Source organism: Acinonyx jubatus, chromosome A3 (assembly GCF_027475565.1).
Source record: "Acinonyx jubatus isolate Ajub_Pintada_27869175 chromosome A3, VMU_Ajub_asm_v1.0, whole genome shotgun sequence".
Taxonomy (NCBI): domain Eukaryota; kingdom Metazoa; phylum Chordata; class Mammalia; order Carnivora; family Felidae; genus Acinonyx; species Acinonyx jubatus.
In genome coordinates, this window is record NC_069388.1 from 33188861 (window position 1) to 33210855 (window position 21995).

The 21995-nt window shown below is 38.4% G+C and overlaps 1 protein-coding gene across 1 annotated transcript in view; it reads right to left on the reverse strand.

Annotated features, from left to right (window-relative positions):
• HAO1 (hydroxyacid oxidase 1) overlaps positions 1 to 17922 on the reverse strand; it is a 45421-nt gene extending 27499 nt beyond the window's left edge. The window contains exons 1-2 of the mRNA XM_015073863.3: positions 17748 to 17922; positions 11180 to 11331 (exon numbers count right to left, since the gene is read on the reverse strand). Of these exons, the coding sequence (XP_014929349.1) occupies positions 11180 to 11331; positions 17748 to 17884 (289 nt within the window). The 5' untranslated portion in view covers positions 17885 to 17922. The remainder of the gene's footprint in view (positions 1 to 11179; positions 11332 to 17747) is intronic.
• Positions 17923 to 21995: the final 4073 nt, after the last annotated feature.

Consider the following 21995-nt stretch of genomic DNA (forward strand, 5'->3'; position numbering starts at 1 on the left):
ATTCTCACTATATTTTTTTTATTTGCTTTATTTGCAATAAAACCATAAGTATAATAATATGGAAATAAATGCATTTAATATCATTGTTCACTATCACCCACAATCCCGTCCCTCCCACACTGGCTATGGGCCAGTGAAAAACATTTGTGCGTTCTGGTTAACAGAATAAAAGTTATCCTAGAACCCACCCACAACAAATTTCTTATTAGAGTCAAATCACATGCCCTAGTCTGGGGAAATGCTACAAGGGTCTTCAATAATCTGGTATAAGATTTGACCTTAGTCAAATGTAGTTCTGCCTCCCCAAACTGCCATTCAATAGATCTAACTCAATTTCCTACACTATGGAACCTATAATCAACCACTGAGGTTTATTTACATCAACTCATCTTAGATATCAATGCAACCACTTCTGGAGTTGATACAAACCCTAAGCTCCAATGTACAATGATTTAATTGGGCTAGAACAAGTAAGTAGCTTTGCAAAGTGGCATGAACTGGCAGAATCCCCTGTATGGCTAAGAAATGCAATTGCGCTTGTACATCTTGGCAGTGTTTTGCTTTCCATCAAGCAAGCCTTAATAAAAATGTTCATTTCTGTGGACTTAAATTTTAGGGGACACTAAGCCTACATGTCCAAATTCTTTAATCCAAAACCACTTTGTACACATTCCTCTCCTTGGTTTCAAGTCACCCTGATATCAACAGGCTTTCAGAAGATCTTATAGGGTCTTCAGGTGGGAATGATATTCATGCTACATCCAACACTGTTTCATCTTTGAGGATTTAAACTACATCATTGGCTGGGAGCCACCAAAGACTTTCATTCTAGGCTCTGTCTGGTGCTTCTCAAGCTCAGATATACATAGAAATCATGTGATGATGTTGATAAAATTCAGATTCTGGTTTAGTAGTTCTGGCATGGGATGTGAAATCTAACATTTCTAACAAGCTCCTGAGTGATGCTAATGCTTTTGTTTTGTGGACTATACTTTTAGAACAATGAGGTGGATATTTTCTTTCTCAGGGACTCATTCAAGTTAGTTGGATATAACTGATGGCATAAGTAAAGCTAGGACTTACAGCAAACTGACCAGTGGTGGTAGGGTGGGTAGTGTCTGGCTCCCAGCTTGCCAGTTGCCAGAAACATCTTGCCAATGAATCTGTCTGTCTTCTGCATTGTTGTCCCTTTGAGGAGGGCACAGGTAAATCTGCCACATTTTCTTATTTCTTATGCATTCATCCCTTACTAGTTGAAGGGACACAAACCATATATATATATATATATATATATATATATATATAGACACACACCATATATATACCATATATATACCATATATATCATATATCATATACCATATACCATATATACCATATATATATATATATATATATATATATATACACACACACACCATATATATATATGGTAATGGTTAAATGTGCCAAGAGACTCATATATATATACATAATATATACATATATATATACATAATGTGCCAAGAGACTCATATATATACATATATACACACATATATATGTATATATATACATATATACACGTATATATATACATACGTATATGTACATATATCTATATATATATATGCACATATACCGAGAGAGAGAGAGAGAGAGCACGTGAGGGAGAGCACTCAAGCAGAGGAGAGGTGCAGGGGGAGGGAGGGAGAGAGAGAGAGAATCTTAAGCAGGCTCCATGCTCAGCATGAAGTCCAACTAGGGACTCCATCCCATGACCCTGGGATCATGACCTGAGCCAGAATCAAGAGTGCATACTCAACCAGCTGAGCCACCAGGTGCCCCATCATCAGACGTATCTTAAAACCTTGCTTATCTAGGACTTGCCCAGCTTCCTAGATTTGGGGTTAGAAACAAATATTAACAACGAAATAAAAATAAAATTGTAGAAGATAAGAGAGAGGGAAGTTACTGAAAGATGAGATAGTTCACCAATTATAAAATAGCTTCCAAATGTTTAATGTATTGTCCAACAATCTTACACATATAGATAAGATGCTGAATCACCAAGTAAAACTAAAGCTTATCATGCTAGGCTTGACAGGGAGGGGAATTATAATACATTTGAGGATGATGTTCATCCACAGCTACCACCACCACCACCACCACAGAGGAAATTGTAAACTATTAGTTACCAATGGCAGTAAATGTCTATTATTTGAAACATTAATTCATGTGGGTCAATCATATTTCCAGATTAGAGCAGAATGGTTAAGCAATGTGCTACTTTGGGTCCAAGTTATTTCTTTGAAAATAGTTCTCTTTTATGGGAAAGGTGAGTTATGTTTCCAAAATTGTGTTTTTAAAGGAAAAAAGGATAACATGATTAAAGTGACTAAAGTTATTTTTAGGTGCATTTGATTAAAAAGCTCCTGCAAAACTTAGTCACCAAGACAGCTGTGCTGAAAATGTTGAGAAAACGCATTCTGTCCTCTGCACAGGAAGTCATTGTGCAATGGGGAAAATATGCAATGACAAAGTACCAAGCAGTTGTGTGGCTCAAAACTCAGGGTCTGACACACTAAGGTGTTTGCATAAATGTGCACCCTAACACCCACTGGGTGTGCCCACCTTTCTTCACACAGGAACTGCCATTTACAGAGTTGTTAAAGATGGAGTAAAAATTATTTATTGTCTGCACGTCTAAAATTACAATTTGAGATTACTTAGAAAAATAATGTTTTGAAACTTCCACTATAATTATGTGTGAAATACTTAGAAGTGGTCAAACAAATCTTAATTTATGATTTAGGGAACTTAAGCAATTTCAACACTGCCAAGAAAGGCCAGAAAACCAGATTTCATCTTTCCAGTGCTTTCAAGATGGTCCATTGTCTAAATCCGGAGCAGTTTAACCTTGAGTGATCACACTGTCACTAACTTTGAGAGCTCTTTTTGTCTGCGTCGAAAGATTTTCAAGAAATAACTAGTCCCAATGACATCTGTGCCCTCCCTTTCTTGCTTCCACTGTGTCTCTGGGGTAGAACTCTGCATTAGACTAAAACATTAACTTTACTGTAATGATCCCCAGGTTATTATTCTGTCTTTTTCTTAAGTTGTCAGGTCCTGGCATATAACTGGCAGATCACATGGAGACCACACCATAGTGAGATGCCTTTTATGATGGTTTCAAGGCAGATCAAGCCTGCACTTGACCTCAATTAACCTCCCTCAGTATAACAACCTCGGTGTTGAAACACACACATGAGCCTCTGACTTCTGGATTATCATGCTTTAATGTCATCAGTCACACTTATAATTTGAGAAGAAGCAATCTCATGCTCTCAAGAAAGCTGCCCGATAGCTTAAATTCTGGTGCGAGATACTAAAAATCATACCACTTGATGTTGGTCTTTAATGTAGTGAGAGGCTAATTTTTTACTAGCTGTTTTTGACTGAAGTTTGTCCTACTGCAAAGTGGTTTCAATCCCGAATCTACCATTTCTTGGAAAATTTTTAGATATAAAATTTTGATATATCTATGCACATATATACATTTTATATATTTTGTATACCTATGTATATATATAAAAAAGGTCCATAATCTTTTAATATGTGTGAATGTATATATATGTATATGTGTGTGTGTGTCTATGCTTATGTGTTGTGTGTGAGTTGTGTGTGCGGAATGAGCATGTCCACTGAATTTTGATTGTGGGAAAAGAGTGTCCAAAACATAAAATTGAGCTGAAATAGGTTGAAAATAAAGGTGAGAATTGGTTGATTTTTACTACAATGAGGAAAAGAGGTATTCTCTTCCAAACGTTTAATGATATAATTTGGACAAAGTTTTAGTGAACTGTCCTTTCTTCTTATTCCTCCTTAGTTTTGTTAATGGATTAAGACAAATAACTGGATCAGACTCTAGAGGGCAGATTGCTGTTTAAGCCCCATCTTGATCATGGGCCAGCCCTAGAATTTGGTCAAGGGCGTCCTTCTTCTCCACTGTCAAATGAGGGGAATGATAAATGATAATTACATCACAGGTCTATTGTGAGGATTAATGATGGGGCTGTAAAGTCCAGTATCTGGTGCATAAAAGGCACTCACTCACTTCAGGGGAAAAAAAAAGCTTCATAAAGAAATCTCATGCTTTCCTGTATTTAGGTAAAATTAAGAATAATGGGATATTTTCCTCATAGGTATGCTGAAATGTATATCTGCTCGGTCACCTAGTACAACACATAAATATATAAATCAATAAAGCTTTCAAAAATATATCATTTGGGTCTGGAGCAAAGGAAATGACAATTTTTCTTGCTGAATGGTCTTTCACTCAATGTCCAAATCGATCACTTAATCTCGGAAAATCCAGAAAATTCAACAGCTAAAGCTCTCACCTATGCCCTAATTCAGTTCTTTGGGGTCTGTATGGCTCTTTGTGCTACTCTGCCATCTCTTCCACCTGCGTCGTAATAGGTGGTCAAGTCATAGCCAAGTCCCAAAACTTCACTTTGGAATGTTCTAGCCTTTTAGGCTCAAAAAGAAAGTGTTTAGATTTAATGGTTTTATGGCCTATCAAATCCTGTGTGGTGGCCTCTAATTGCATCCAGGGGCAGGAATTTCTTTTAAAATCTTTTTTTCTTTTTCTTTTCTTTTTTTTTTTTTTTTTTTTGACACTTTACTAAGAATTTGCTAATATGCTGAGCATTCCTAGAACGCCTTAGGTGGGTTTAATTTCTCTCTATTTGAGGTCCTGGCACTCCCTCATGTGGCGCGTGGACATATAACAGTCAGAAGCAAAGGGATGAATTAGTAACTCAATCTCCTCCTTCCTCTTGATTTCTCATGTTTAAATGAAGCAAAGGAGCTAATGTAGTTCCATGGAGGCTGAAATAAAATTTCATTACAGCCACTGTGCATAAAACCAGAGAGATTTCTATGATAATGTCCTAAAAGCCTCTGTGGCATAGTAAGCATTTTGTTAATTTGCTCTGTGAGAAGTCAGAGATGTTTTACTTCTCTCGCAAGATGGAAATTTCACCTAATGAGACTACCTGTTTTATATTACACTAGCATTTATATTTATCATTGATATTTCCTTCACTACTTTAAGTATTTGTAGAAAAGATTCTGTAATCATCCCTGAAGCTCATAAGAGGAATGAAACGTAAATCAAAAATCAATCTAATAGGGTTTCAGATGGATGCGCTGTTTATGAGTAGAGGTGTTTATATGGCTCCTTAAATATTATAACAATTGTCAATTATTAAAATGTTAACTAAATCATCTACTGCAATAAATCCCTTATTCATAACACAATGCATGACAAACTGCTCTCCACTCAGTGTTTCTTGGTTAGTTTCCTTCCATCTTAAAAGATTTTTAGGAGTTTTAATTTTTGCTTAAAATTCAAGCCCCTTTATTTATGCTCCTGAGTTTTGCTCAAGGCTCATATTTCCTAATAAGTTTCATATTCAGTGGCTTAGTCCATCCTCTCAAAATCAAAGGGATAAAACTATAAAAACATAGAATGCAGTTAATATTTGCATAATTAACATATTTGCAAAACATAATTGCAGTTAATATTCTGAGACTATAACATAGAGTTTGCCTTAGGCTTCTTGCTGTAGTTAATGATACTTGGAAATATCAGTCACTGATCAGGATCTTATACACAGCATTGAGAAAGTGATTAATATCCCTGAACAACGTATTTAACCTCTGCAAGCCTCAGTTTCCACAACCACAGGAATTGGAAAAAGATCCTTAGAGTTTTGGGACTCCTGGATGGCTCAGTCAGTTAAGCGTCTGACTCTTAATTTCAGCTCTGGTCATGATCTTGTGGTCGGTGAGTTTGAGTCCCAAATCAGTCTCTGTGCTGATGGTGTGGAGCCTACTTGGGTTCTGCCCTGTCTCTCTGCCCCTCCCCTGCTCGTGCTCTTTTTCTCTCTCTCAAAATAAATAAATAAACATTAAAAAAAAGAAGATCTTTAGAGTTTTACACTCATGTTTTAAGATGGGTAAGACATAGATAAGTTAATAAATGCAAATTGCCTGGCATACATGAATTGCCAAATAAATGTTGGCTATCATCATTTTTCACAACAGTTAATTTCTGTGGCATTTATTAAACATCTATTTGTGTTTTCAGCAAGAGCCGGAAATATATATGTCTACTTGCTTTCCTCTATCCCAAGAATGCAGCTATGAGAAATGAAAAGCAATCACATATAAATGCTCACTCCACCGTCTACACTCTCCAGGGCTGGCACAGGAGGAAGGAGGTAGAGGATAAGGGTGGGATTTCAGAAGGACAGTTCTCTACCTTGAATGGCTTCTCTAGTTCATGGAATCTTAAAGAAGGACAGAACCATTCATTTCTAACCTGAAAAAAAAATGGTAAAATCATCTTCCTGTTAGGAATTTTCTGGTTTGGGTTTTTGAGTTTTCTCATTGTAGAGATTTTGTCTGCATTCTTGCCTTGACAGCAGAACTCTTTTTTTTAACTGTCTTTTTGAACCCCAACATGCAACACAAGTAGCTCCGTGGTTGGTGACACACCTCACTTCCCCAAGACTCTTGGGAACAATCCCAACCTCTTTGGGACATGATAAGCAAACCGCTGATCTTGCTTAAGCAGCTGACTTTATCAGTGAGGAAACGTAATCCTCCTAGAGAGTGAAAATGGCCTGCTACAGAAGTGAAACTAGTTAGTGGTGAATTCCACATAAATCAGATGTCCCAGACTGACAGCCCAGGGGACAGTTGTAGCCCGCAAAAGTATTTGCTTTGGCCCACACATTACTGCCCCAAACAGTGTTTTAGAGAATTTTTGATTTATTTGCCAACATTTAAAAACCAGGAGATTACACATAAAAATCAAGGGTTTTGGCTTCTCTTAAAGTTTTTGGAGATTTGGCAGCCCAACATCCTCAATCCCTTGGGGCAGTAGTTAGCTAGCACTAAAATGTGGCTGCCCCCCTCTATGGAACCTGCAATCTCAGGTTTGCTACAGTCTCCACCATCAAGCCTGCATTGTTGTTTTCCTAACTTCATCCCTCTCTGGGTATTTATGTTACCAATCTGACCCTTAAAGTCATTTTTGAGGTCCCTGCATAAAGCTTAAATTAAAAATATCTTTAGCAAAGTAAAAAGAGCAACTTTCATTCCCACTAAAGTGTAATTGGAGTATACTTTTATTTAAGTTTTTTTTTTAATTTTTATTTATTTTGAGAGAGAGAGAGCAAGCTTGGGAGGCACAGAGAGAGAGGGAGACAGAATCCCAACCAGGCTCCATGCTGTCAGCACAGAGTCCGATGTGGGGCTCAAACTCAAAAATCCTGAGATCATGACCTGAGCCCAAATCAAGAGTTGGACGCTTAACTGACTGAGCCACCCAGGCACCCCGGGAGTATACTTTTCTGAAAGTAAGTTTTTTAATATGTGGAAGACATTTTTGGGACTCTGGGGGGCAAATAAAAAGTGCACCCATTTTGGGAAGCTTTTCCTAGCATTATTCTCAGGTAATTTTCAAAGGACCCCTAGAAGTAAGAGCTCTTATTCAACTAAGGTTGTCAGATACAGCAAATAAACATATAGGATGACCCAGTTACAAATGACTTGCTGTTTATCTGAAATTCAAATGCAACTGGTTCCCTGCATTTTATTTGGTAACCTTATATTCACTGCCATTTTGAAAACGAAGAAAGAGTAGCTCCATTGGTCACTCTACAACCACAAAGCTGTATAAGAAAATAGAGCTCCATTTTCAGGCCCAGTTATACTGGGGATGTGCTCCACAGTGGTGAAAAGAAAGCCCAATAGACCCTTTAAGCAAGGTGCTGTGAAGTCTAGAGAGCCAATTGAGAAGGCAAGATTGTGGTACTGTGGCAGCTTTGAGAACTTTCTGGATGCCCATTCTAATTATTCAAGCCTGATCATTCCCTGGGGATTTGAATGGTCCTCACCTTGATTTGCATTCTTCCAGGAGCCAACAATGAGGCAAAGATATGAGTGCAAGTCTTTTATTTGGGAATAATCACAAGGTGAGTTGAAGAACAGGAAAGTGAAAGAAGGAAGGGAAGGCAGTCAAGGAAGGGTGTGTTAATGGGAAGGTAACCCCCAACCCACCCATCTATCAGCTCCTGTTGCCAGAGAAAATACAGGCAAAAAGTTGCAAGTTCTTATAGAAACGATAAGTAACAAGGGGATATAACCTGAACACCAACAGCATCTGCTCCAGGTACATATACTTTCTTTCCTTCCAAGTAACCTATCCATCTCACAACCCAAACATACCAACCAAGGAGTACTCTTGGTTATGGGGGGATCACCATCGTCTTTCAGGGTTCATTTAAGGATACATTTTTATTTTTAATTTTTTACACTTTTTTAAAGTTTATTTGCGTATTTCTGAGAAAGAGAGAGCACAAGCAGGGGAGGGGCAGAGAGAGAGAGAGGAAGACACAGAATCCGAAACAGGCTCCAGGCTCCGAGCTGTCAGCGCAGAGCCCTACACTGGGCTCAAACTTACCAACCATGAGATCATGACCTGAGCCATAGGTGGACACTTAACAGACTGAGCTACCTAGGCACCCCCAGGGTTAATTTAAATATTAAATAAATCATCAATCCATAGATGGTAGTTGGACCATAGGAAAAACCTTAGGAATGTCAAAATCCTTATAGGAGATTTCTACTACAAATCTAGATCTAAACTGTGATATCACTGCCCTCACAGCAACCTGATCCAGGGTCTTAGATTCTCAAGGGCATTGTGTGTAACATGTCATTGCCAGTTCCTCTGTGTCCTCAGTGTCACGACATCCTCTTCGTTCTTACTGTTCCACCCTGTCCCAATGTTTATCATGTATCTCACTCCCCTGGGCGGGGGGGGGGGGGGGGGGGCTGCTTTGCATGTGCATAACGTGATAAATCAGTTATTTTTAGGGAATTGTAACTGACAGATAAATGGGCTTCTTCTCATGACATTTTATGGGATTTTCTGGAAATTAAAAGCAGTACAGGGAGGTAAGGAGCCACGACTCTTCAGCCAGGCTGTCTAGGTCTGAATCCTGTTTCTACCATTTATGAGTTGTGTGATTCTGGGCAAGTTATTCATCTGCTGCATGCCTCAGTTTCCCAGGTGTAAAATGGGCTTAATATAGTACTATTCTTTGGGCTGCTCTGAGGATGGATTCTTTAATATTTGTTTATCTGTTTTGTTTCTAAAATTCCACATATGAGCGAAATCATATATTTATCTTTCTGACTATTGTTTGTAACTGCTTTTTAAAAAACATGCCACAACATTTTTCTACACCACCACACTCTTTCTCTCATATCACTAAAAAAATTGATTCCATTTTTAATGCACCCTATTTTGTTTTACAACCAATCTCCAAATATGGGGACATTTGGGTTTTTCTTTTTTCTAACTTTTCTCCTATTAAAAATAACAAAGGCAGGAGAATCCATGCAGAGATGTTATTCTTCAAAGTCATAATTATTTCCTTGCAATGCCTAGAAGAAGACTTACAGCATCACATGGAATTCATACTTTAAAATTTTGATAAACAATTGTCAAACAATTTTCTAGAAATATGATTCCACCTTACACTCTTCTTATCAATATTTGAAAACAACCACATCACACTGTATAACCTGAAAATGGTAATTTGATATTCAGAAAATAAAACATATAGTTATAATTTATATGCATTTGATAATTGGGGAAATTGAATACTTTTCATATGTTTATTGGCCATTTTTATGTGTCCATTTATGAATCTCCTATTTGTCCTTTTCCACTTATATCTCTTCATCTATTTGGGGTTAGATGTTATTTCATTATTCAAGTATAGGGGCTTTTCACACAGAAAGGTCATTAACGCTTTGCAGCCTCATAATTTCAATTTGTTTTGTTTGTCACTTGTTTTATCAATTTTTGTAGAACTTTGACAGCATAGAAGTTTCTGGGTTTTTGTGTTGATTTGTTGGCTTTTGTTTTAATGGTTATTGTCTATGGCCTTTGAAAGCCATAAGAAAGGAAAGGCCTTTCTTATTCCAACTGTAAATAGACAGATACTGGTTTTCTTCTCCTCCTCCCTTCTCCTTCTCCCTGCCCATATTTCAGGTTTCTCATAGACAAATGGCTGGGTCCTAAGGTCACTTCTCTGTGTGTGGTCCTAGAATTTAAAAAAAAAAAAAAGTTCTAGACTGTAACCTAAGTCTGTCCAGCAAAATCTCACTCTGTCATGCTGATGTCCCTAGCAGAATTCTATGGTAGACATTTCAAGAAGGGAAGTAAATCCATAAGATCGGTAATACTTAGAACTGAAATGCTTTAAAATAGTATTTAGTTCCCGCTCCTTGGGCCTGAATTTCCTGCCCTGCTTAGTATCAAAAGAAGTCAGATAGGAGTTTTATAGGAGGTTTTGAAGTTGGGGGGGTGGGTAGATTTATCACTGTACATACCTTTTCAAATGTTCATGGTTGCTAGGGGACTGAAAGTTAATAAATTAGCCCTAAGAAGGAATTTCTTTACATCATATTTGAATTTCTCATCTCTCTCTCCTAAGGCAGTTAGAAATGCTCTATTGGGAATCTAACCCATTCGTAAAACAGAATCATGGTCCAAAGCCATGGCAGAAAATGCAACCAACCAGGTCACTGCATTTGCTGTTTCCCTGTGAGACTCACATGGTTTGGGGAAGCAGGAAGGGCTTTGAAATAAGGTAGCCATGAGGTTGAATCCCATCTCTGCCACTATGTTGCCGTATGACCATGGGTGAGCCAAGTCAATTTCTCAGACCTCCATTTTCTGAAATATGGGTATTAATACACATAATATAACTAAAAGCTATTGAACCACCACTGTGTGCAAGGCACTATTTTAAGTGCTTTGTTTGTGCAAACTCATTTAATCCTGACAGTAACTTGAGGAGGTGGGTACTATTTTTATCCCTATCTTGCAGCTGATAAAACTGAGGCACAAGTATCTTGCCCAGAGTCATACAGCTAGAAAATAGAGGAGCAAAAGGTGCAAAAACAGGTATATTAATGGCAGAGTCAATGAGCTTAGCTTTTGTGAGTATAAACATATATAGGGAAGTGTTTGCTTGATGCATACACAGAAAAGAGTCACTAAATGTTAGTGCTCTTCTGTCCTTTTGAGTGAGGACTTTCTTCCTACCTCGCACAGTTGCAAGCTCCCCATCCACGTGAGCCATGCACTGCATGGCAGTAGCCCCAACGCATATTGGCATGCTGACCCTCTGTCCCAAAACAGAAGTCGACAGGTCTATTTCAGCAACATTCCGGAGCATCCGCGGATACAGCTTCCATCTAGAATTTTTAAAAAAGAGTTTCAGAATTTTAAAAGCATAACCAAGGCTTTGACATTACATTTTACTTTAAAAAGAGAAAATATTCTTGTATTTTTCCCACCCAGCAAATAACAAAATTGAAGGAAAAGGGGCAATTTCAATGCTTGTTAAGATAGCATGTTAGCAATAAGACAATAATGAATTTCACAAGCTATCCTTCTTAGTGAGGTGTAGTTAATGTATGTAGGATTCACCCACGTGAGTGTCCAGTTTGGGGAGCTTTGTCAAATGCATGCAGTCGTATAAGTGCCAAGACAATCAAGAACAGTTCACCATCTTTAAAAATTTCCCCATTTCCCTTAGCAGTGAAACTGTCTCCCACCAACCCTCTCACAACCACCGGTATTTTTTCTGTCCATATAGTTTTACTTCGCAAGAACATATAAATGGAATCATAAAGTATGTAGCCTCTTGAGTCTGCCTTCTTTCACTTAGCACAATGCATTTGAGATTCATCCATGTTGCCATGTGCATCTATAATTTGTTCCTTTTGGTTGATGAACAATGTTCTGCTGTACAGAAGTACCACAGTCTGTTTGCCCATTCCCCAGCTAAGAAATATTTGGAACATTTCCAGTTTGAAGCAATTTTAAATAAAGCTGCTGTAAACATTTATGTAAATGTTTTTGTGTGAACATAGCTTTCATTTCACTTCCTCCAGGTCATTTTGAAGATGGTATACAAAAACATGGATTAGATTATAATTTAAGAAGAGGGGTACCTGGGTGGCTCAGTTGGTTGAGGATCTGACTTTTGATTTTGGCTCCGGTCATGATCCCAAGGTTGTGGGATTGAGCCCTGAGTCAGGCTCCTCACTGAGAGTGGAACCTGCTTAGGATTCACACACACACACACACACACACACACTCTCTCTCTCTCTCTCCCTCTCTCTCTCCCTCCCCTGCTGCCTCTCTCCCCAACTTGTGCACTTGCTCTCTCTCAAAAAAAATTAAAAAATAAAAAAAAAAGATATATTATGTACAGTTTGTCCTTTTTGTTTTTTGTTTTCCTTTTCAAATAACAGTAACTTCAGGTAATTACTTTTAAAATTTTAATGTGGTGCAGTGCCTGGGTGCCTTAGTCTGTTAAGCATCTGATGCCGGCTCAGGTCATGATCTCATGGTTGGTGAGTTTGAGACCCAGGTCAGGCTCTGTGCTGACAGCTCAGAGCCTGGAGCCTGCTTTGGATTCTGTGTCTCCTTCTCTATCTGCCCCTTCCCCACTCGCACTGTCTCTCTTTCTCTCTCTCTCTCCAAATTAAGTAAACATAAAAAAACTTAAAAAAATAAAATTATAATGTGGTTTCTTCAAAATTCTTAAACGGAAGTCAGTATCCACTGAAGTATGGTGATGAGGGAAGATAATTCTTTTTAGTTTAATTGTGCATTTTCTTCTAAAAGGGTATTTGGTAGAAACTGGACTTTTGGCTTGAAGAATTTTTGACTCCTGAACACGATCTTAAATGACTTTTCCTGCAATTCTTTTGTGTTGTAATGAAAACTATCAATAAACCAAGAACCAAAAACTTTACTAGTAAAATTTACAGGAGAACAAGTTGTCTTTCCTCTCAGCGAAATTTATATGTCCTATTTGTTCAGGATTATTTTTCTCATTAGTAACTCATTAGAACTGAAGAAAATACAGCCGTCTTTCTAATGAGCACTAAGAAACAAACATGTGTGTAACACATACATACATACCTAACCAGCCCTCACCTTTTATTACCTAGATTTTATTTTGCTTCCAGAGAGAACAAGATTTTTAGTTAATATACTGAAGTGTGATTTAGAAATGTAGTAACCAAAATAAATTGAACCTCCAAGGTCTTAACTGGAGCCTACTTCCTGTAGTGGAAGAAGAAATTCTGCCTTCATGTTGCTTTGGGTCTGTAATCTAACCCTTCCCCACATAATAAAGTAAAAACATCCAGCCCTTGAAAAGCATAATAAAGAAGTTTTACTGTGTGATTTCTCTGCAATTCCTTTGAACATCATAATTGTCATTATTTTCTGTCACACCACATGCTTTGCTGCTGGAAGTCTTTTCTTTTGGACTGACCCTCACAGCATGCTTCTTTGATCTCCATTTTGAAGGGGGAAAGGCAGAAGCCTTGAAGAGAGTTTTTATTACCAATCATCTCTAAGTGTATTATGAGAATGAGAGAAAACGATTTTAATAGCAGCTGTTGGCCTTGGAAGGCATTAATATTTACTTAGAGCTGAGGAAACAATGAAAGCTTTTATGAAGAGCACACACAGAGCTGCTGGGCATCGTGTGTGTGTGTGTGTGTGTGTGTGTGTGTGTGTGTGTGTGAAAGGACATTGTTAAATGTTAATTCCTATGTAGAAGGCAAGGCTCAACCCTTCTATCTCCAGACAGTAGCTTTATTTATGCTTGTCCACATGGTGGCGCAGTCCCTTTAATAACTGTGTTCTTGGCTTTCCCACACACATTATTTTCTGTTCTGACGGTGACATTACGGAGACTCACCAACCAATGCACAAAATGCAAGTTTCAGGCAAAATTATATAAGATCGATGGAGTGGGAAGTGTGTGTTCTCTAAAAAGTTTTCCATTTTTTGATATTTTCCAAAGAACAACTACAACTAACCTTGTCAAGTAGTTCCAATAGCTTTCCGAGTCCCACCTGACTCCACCCCCAATAGAAGTGATTTTTTTTTTCACAGTCTTACATCAAATAGTAGCTGAATGTAACCTTGGACTGTGTTCTTATGAGACCTCCACTTTGGAAAAAGGATATGAAGATGGACAAAACAATTGAACTAATCAAATAATAAACCTCTTTCGAAGGATGGAAAATAAGATGACCGAGTAAAGGAAGTAGGGGGTAAAGGTGGGGATCTTTTCACAGAACTTTTGACCCACCCTTCACATCCAACAAAAGCCTCACATTTAATTTACAAAAAAAATCTGGTGATGTATACACTCCCCAAGATGGGATACTGTATTTGAAGGAAGACACTTATCACCCAGCTGTAAAGCCAAGTGCTGTTACTGAATCCCATCAACTGAACACAGTGAATTAATGTTTCATAAGTCTGTAAGATGATCATACTGCAGTCCAATTTCTTCACATTAATTGTTTAAACTATTTAAAGCAAATAAAATGTATGTAAATACGTATACAAAACACAATTTTTGTAATCTTATTTTTAAAACATTTTTAAGTTTTTTTTTTTTTTTAGAGAGACAGAGAGAGAAGGAGAGCAGGGGAGGGGCAAAGAGAGAGGATCCCAAGCAGGCTCTTCACAGTCAGCGCAGAGCCCAACTTGGGGCTCAAACTCTCGAACATTGAGATCATGACCCAAGCCGAAATTGAGAGTCCGACGCTTATCCGACTGAGCCACCCTGGCGCCCTTGTAATCTTATTTTTTACCCTTCATTCTTAATATTGTGACATCTTTAAAACATTTAATTGGATCACTATCAACCTGTGAGGCACTGCAATAAAGGAATAATGACATCACTTTATCACCTGTTATGTAAAAGAAAATCACCCCATTTTCAGTGTCAATAAGTGACACAACAGAAAAGAAAGGAGCTTCATTTTCTAACTTCATCAGGACTTCTAGACACCCAAATTATAGAATTAAGTTTCCACTAGTGATGATTTCACCAGAAGCCACAAAGTGCAGACCATGGTTGAGAAGGATACACTGAGTTAATGTGTAAGAGAAACAACATACTGTGTGTGTGTGTGTGTATGTGTGTGTGTGTGTGTGTGTTTAACTCCAATCAGGTCATGATGATTCCAATCATGCAAAATGTTGCAAGCTAACACCTACTGTTCTCGAAATGTTTACAATAGGTAACTTTGTTCTTCAGTATGGTTCCATCTATTTGACTTCATGTGTCTTTTTGTATTTTATTTTATTTTATTTTATCAGTTTTTAGCCATGATAACATTAGAGTCGCAAGTCTTACCCCAGAAACGTTTACAAGCAACTGCTAGGTCACATAAGTGAGCCATATCCCCAAAACTCCAAAATGTGATTGTCAGAGCTGAGCACAGAGAGATAACAGCTGTCACTGTGAGTGACCTTTTGTTGTGCTTGTGGGAGGGAAAGTGTACACATTTCATAAATGTCTTTAAAATGCCCTGACACTGTGTCACAACAGGTTATCTGAGGTTTGGTTGTTTTGCAGTCTTCATTTGAATCAGAATGAGAGAGTTCAGATTGATTTCTTTCATCCCATCAACCCAAAGCCACCACAACTCTGGCAGAAAATCTATTCTTAGTTCCATGTGATCAGCTCAATGATACAAGGTGAGGAATGAAGGGTCACCCAGAAAGTTACACAAGAAAAGAGGAATTGAGGTGTTAGATAAGCAATGGCCGCTAACGTTTGTTGCAATATAAAAACTCTTCAAGTGGTTGATCATAAAATAGCATCAGCCAACCTCCAGAGAAAGTTGATTAATCCATGTTTTTTCCCTTTCAAGCTGAACAAAAAGGAAAGATCAAGGTGCATGGAAAGGATAGCATTGCAAACTCTTTCTCATTATCTGTGCTCTGTCCTGAAGTTACTGAGTACATGAACAGGGTGGGAATACTTACTGGAGTACCATGAAACCCACACAAGCATGAGGCACGCTTCCAGTCCACAACTTGGAACTCAACAATGCCTTCCATGTCTGACAAAGCTTCCAGAATTTCTAGGGTTGCAGAGGTGCCTGTATGTGCTGCACCCCTTTGCTCTCTCTTTAAGGCCTCTACTAGGCCAGTTGTTCGGGGTACATTTTGCATCAATTCAAGCCACCAGCATTATGGAAGTCAAAGGTCAATGTGCATCCATTGGAATGTAAGCACCTGTGAACAGAAGCTTTGTCTGGCTCGTTGCTCTATCCTCAGCATGTAGTATAGAACCTAGCCTATAGAGATTCCTAATAAGCATGAGTCCATTAATTAAGTAGCATGAGCGGAAGGGTGTTAAAGGGGGTTTGAGGAAATAGATGGTCACCTGAGCATTATGACATAAGAAATGCAAGGAGACACCAACTCCATACACCTGTCAAGGGCCTGAAATTTCCTTGGTTAAAATAACCTTTTTAGGTTAAAGTGTTGTTTTCAGGAGATTACAAGGAAGTAAGCCATATTACCCGGTGAACGGAGCTGCTATTGGGCCCAGGAAGGGACATCTTCCAGGAACAGAAAAGTTTGGAGAGGCCCAGAATGTTAAATGATTGAAAAAGATCATACAGAATTTTAAGCCCCTCCACTCTTAGCCAAATTTTCCCTTTCTGTGGCTCTTCCAGCATTGGTGGAGCTCATGTGGGTTCCAGGGAAGAACTGAGACAAAGTCAAGGCTTAGAGAAGTTTGGGGGAGGCCCCATCCTTCACCCCATTCTCAGACTCCTGAGAGTACATCGGTGCTGTTTGCCAGGGACCACCTTGGTTATAATCATCTCATTTTTCCTAATTTACACATAGAAAAGTGATTTTTGAGAGATTTTGCTCTAGACAGAAAAAGCCAAGCAGGAAAGCAGATTCTTTCTTCTGGATATTTTCTACCCTTTTTCTTTAATTTATCACCATCAATGAACACCCACAATATTCACTAGCTTTACTAAAGGCTATAATGTAAGATGGATGAGTTTGAGAGAGTATAGTGTATGGAGGGTTCTCCTCCCCTACTCCAGCAAATAAACCATTTTGTAACTGCTGAGAGAAAAACACTCCTTTAAAGTTATTTTGTTTATTGTTTTTATTACAAACAGAAAACATAAACCGTGACACCTACCATCTTGTGCTTTGAAATATGAAAGGCAAGGGAAAACTAATTTGGAAACAGAGGTAGGTGAAGCACTTTGGATGATGGATGAAGCAGCAACGTTGAAAGATTAATGTTATATAGACAAATTGAAATCTAAAGTGAAAGTTGAGACAACAATAATCAAAATGAATGATAAGGGAAAGCCAGCAGGATGGGAACATTTGAGGCAACAATCCGATCTGGTTCAACCAGATAAGATGGCTATCTTGAACCTAGTGCTAACAGCTTCCTACACCATGCTCATAGACCCTCACTGTCCAACTCAGAGAAAAAGAAAGTAGAGTCTTTAGAATGCATCACTATTTTTATACATAGTCAAATTAATTATCCACATAATTCCATGTGAGGACAATTAGGGTTGGCTTTTTCAGTCAATGGTTTGAGATTCCCAGGCTTGGGATATTTTTAAACAGTTTGATAGCCCAAAATTTCTCACAGCCCCAAGAATTGTTCCCTCTCTACTAAGCATCTATCTAGACGGATAATTTCACATCAACAACATTAAAACCTGAGGTCTTATTTTGGTAGAATGTCTTCATGTAATTACACAAAACATGATTTAAAAATAAATTTTCTTACCTGGAAAATGCTGCAACATTATCAGCCAATGTTTCCTGATCATTTGCCCCAGACCTGTAATAGTCATATACAGACTTCTGAAGCACTGATTTAGCATGTTGTTCATAATCACTGATACAAACTAACCGGGTAAACATTTTCACAGTTTATTCCAAACCCAAGATTTGGGATTTTTTTTCCTGCATAGCATTCTATATCTTGATAATTTCACTATCTGTTAATTATTAATAGACTTTTTCCAAAGTTCAGATTTATTTCTCTGTTGCTTACATTAAGTGAGCAAATATGTGCTTAGATTTTGCAATTTCATGTAACAGCTGTTTGCCAAAGAACAGCCACATCTAAGCCATGAGGAGGGCCTGGGGAGGAGCAGAAGGGGATTAGCTGTTATATCAAAACTGAAGGATATAGAGAAGTACTTGCATGACCCCTCTTGGCTCAGTTCTAACTAAGGCTGCTTCTTTCACACGATATGTATGTTTGCACTTGGCTTGGAACCTAGAATGGGCTGCCGGCTCAGTTTTCTTCCACATTTGGACCATGAACATATCATGTGACAAAGAGCTTATAGAATGGAGGATCTGTAAAAATAGGGTCTCTATGTAATACGATTTCAGCTGATTACAAAAATTTGGCTTTAGCAAGGAACAGTAAGCCCACATTTAACAGCTGATTCTTTAATGTTTATTTATTTCTTTTGAGAGGAAGGATATGCATGTGTGAGTGGGGGAGGGACAGAGAGAGAGAGAGAGGGAGAGAGAGAATCCCAAACAGGCTCCACACTGTCAGCACAGAGCCCAACAGGGGACTTCATCCCATGAACGTTGATATCACCCTTGAGATTACAACCGAGCTAAAATCAAAAGCTGGATGCTCAATAAACTGAGCCACCAGGCACCCCTACAGCTAATTTTAAAGAGTCTTGTCTCACTCTGGGGAATATGTAGAGAGGTGCCATTCCAAAGACCTTGTGGTCTCCATCTAAAATTTCACTCAATCATGGAATACTTGGGGGAAGATTTGAATTAGAAAAAAAATGGCTTTGACATCAGTCAGACCTGGGTTTCAGTCCAGGAGTCTCCAATTTAAGCTGCTCACCAGCCATTCAGCAGCTGCATTCCAACTGCCTGTCTCTGCACAAGAATGTTCTCTTCAACTTGGACCCTACTTTTCTATCCACTTGTCATACCACAGTGCTATGGAGTCAATGCTCTAAGGGACAGCCCTCCACCAAGTCTTCAATCAAAGACTCAAGGGAGCTGGTACATAAATACCCATAAATACCCCTCCTTGGTGTGTATTCTCTGTTGCAGCCTTCAGTTGCCCACAGTATGAGTTGGTTGCTAAACCACCGTGTGGCCTCACTTTCCTACCCCTTAATTTAATTAAAAGCTTTAAGCTGTCAGGATTGGGCATTGAATTGAACATAGGTTCATTCCCAAAGTACTTTTTGCATCAGTGTGGCAATAGGTAAAATGACATTAAAATTGTTATTGGAACGGGATGCCTGGGTGGCTCAGTTGGTTAATCATCTGTCTTTGGCCTAGGTCATGATCTTGCTATTCCTAAATTGGAACCTTGCGTTGGACTCTGTGCTGACAGCTCAGAGCCTGGATCCTGTATCAGATTCTGTGTTTCCCTCTCTCTCTCTATCCCTCACCTCTTATGCTCTGTCTCTCTCTCTCAAAAATAAACATTAAAAATTTTTTAAATTGCTATTGGAATGTAAACATCTGTTAATATGATAAGAGAGTCCTACAAAACATAACTCAATTTTATAGTTACTGAAGTTACTGAGAAAGTTGACTAAGGAATCTTAATTCTGCTAAGAATTAATTCAAATTTTGCAGATTAAAATACATTTTCATTACAATTTTAATAATTGTTAAAACTGTAAGCACCTTGCTTTTTTTTTTTTTTTTTTGCATCTCTCATCCCTGAAATGCAGCCAGATCAACACTAAACCATCTTGCACACCTAGGAAACTGATTTGAGGATTAACACAACAATCTGCACAACCTGAACCATAGAATTCGGCAGGTATGCAGTGGGGGAGGTGAACTGGGGGAAAGAGAAGCCGCAGAGGGCAGGGAACTGTTTTTGCTTGCAGAAAGAGAACAGAGACAGGGTGGGGGGGTGGGGGAGAGTATGGGAAAAGCACCCCCCAACCCAAAGCAGATGGAGAGAAAGTGGAAAAGTGGAAACAGCTACAAGGACTGAACAAAAAAAGGGAGAAAAGGGAAAGTAGAGGTTTAAATTCCATTAAAACTCTATAAACAGGGGGAGTGCAAAGTCTGAAAGTCCACAGCTCATACCTGGTGGTGCTCTGGTGGGAAGGGTGAATCCACAGGAGGAGAGAATGAGGTCCAAGTGGTCCTTGGGCCATACGGGGAGAGGCAGTTCCCCTGCTGGGAGGACATTTGGTAGAGGCTGTGTGGCCACCCCACAATCATAGGTTCCAGCACACCCCAGGGAACAATCACATTCGCTGGTGTTGGAACAAGGATGTCAAGGGTGATACCTGGCACCAGATGTGTGCTGTGATTTTCCATAAACACTGAAACACTGCTTGGTAGCTGGGTAATGCCATTTTCACCCCTCCGGAGTATGCGCATACTTGCCTACAAGTGTCCCAGCAATCCACCCCAGTAAGCTAAGCAGCACCATCTAGTGGAGAATGGAACCATTGCACTAAACCCCATCCAACTGGGCCTACAATGCTCTTGACAAAGTCTCTCCACCTGCTTAGTTTATGGACTATAAAGTGCTTCATAGCTTGACATCTATGGGAAAACAGATGTAATTTCAATCGTACTTCATTCTGTTCACTGGTCCTTTTATTCAATTTTTTTTTCTTTTTCTTTTCTTATTCTTGAATACAGAAAGTGAAAAATCTATTATCTTCCATTTTTATTAAAAAGATTTTTCCTTAATTTTGTTCTACTACATTTTTTACTTTTTTGTAAATTTTTTAAAATTATATTTTACTTTCATCATTTCATTTTATTCTATTTTTTCAAATTTTCAAACATTTTCCTTTTTTCCCTTTTTTCTTTTATCTTTTATTTCCTTTCTTATCTTTCCCTTTTTTCTCTAATCTATCAAGCTTCTTTCAACAACCAGACCGAAACACACCTAGGATCTGGTACCTTTTATTTGATTTCTTTGTGTTGTTTTTAATTTTTTTACCTTATTAATTCCTTTTATTCCTCCAAAATGATGAAATGAAAGAATTCACCTCAAAAGAAAGAACAGGAGGAAATGACAGCCAGGGATGTAATCAACACATATATAAGCAGATGTCTGAACTTGAATTTAGAATCACTATAAAAAGAATACTAGCTGGGATTGAAAATAGATTAAAATCCCTTTCTGCACAGATGAAAGAAGTAAAAGCTAGTCAGGATGAAATAAAAATTGCTATAACTGAGCTGCAATCTCGAATGTATGCCACAGTAGCAAGGATGGATAAGGCACAGCAGCAAATCAGCAATATAGAGGACAAACTTATGGAGAATAATGAAGCAGAAAAGAAGAGGGAGACTAAGGCAAAGAGATGAAATAAAAATTAGAGCACTCAGTGACTCATTAAAAAGGAACAACATCAGAATCATAGGGGTCCCAGATGAAGAGAGAGAAAAAATGGTAGACAATTTATGTGACCAAATCATAGTAGAAAACTTTCCTAATCTGGGGAAACACACAAACATCAAAATCCAGGCAGCACAAATGATTCCCATTAGATTCAACTAAAACTGACCATTAAGAAGGCATACCATAGTCAAAAATCACAAAATACTCAGGCAAGGAAAGAATCATGAATGCAGCAAGGGAAAAGAAGTCCTTAACCTACAAGGGAAGATAAATCAGGTATGAAGTAGACTTAGCCACAGAAACTTGGCAGGCCAGAAAGGAATGGCAGGACATATTCAATGTGCTGAATCAGAAAAATATGCTGCCCAGAATTCTTTATCCAGCAAAGCTGTTATTTAAAATGGAAGGAGAGATAGAGTTTCCCAGACAAACAAAAATTAAAGGAGTTTGTGACCACCAAACGAGTCCTGCAAGAAATTTTAAGAGGGACTCTCTGAGGGGAGAAAAGATGAAAAAACAAAAACAAAAGCAAAAACCAAAAAAAAAAAACCCCAAAACCCCCAAAATCCAAAAGCATCAAAGACTAGAAAGCACCAAAAAACACTACCAGAAACTCCAATTCTACAGGTGACATAATGGCAATATATTCATAAC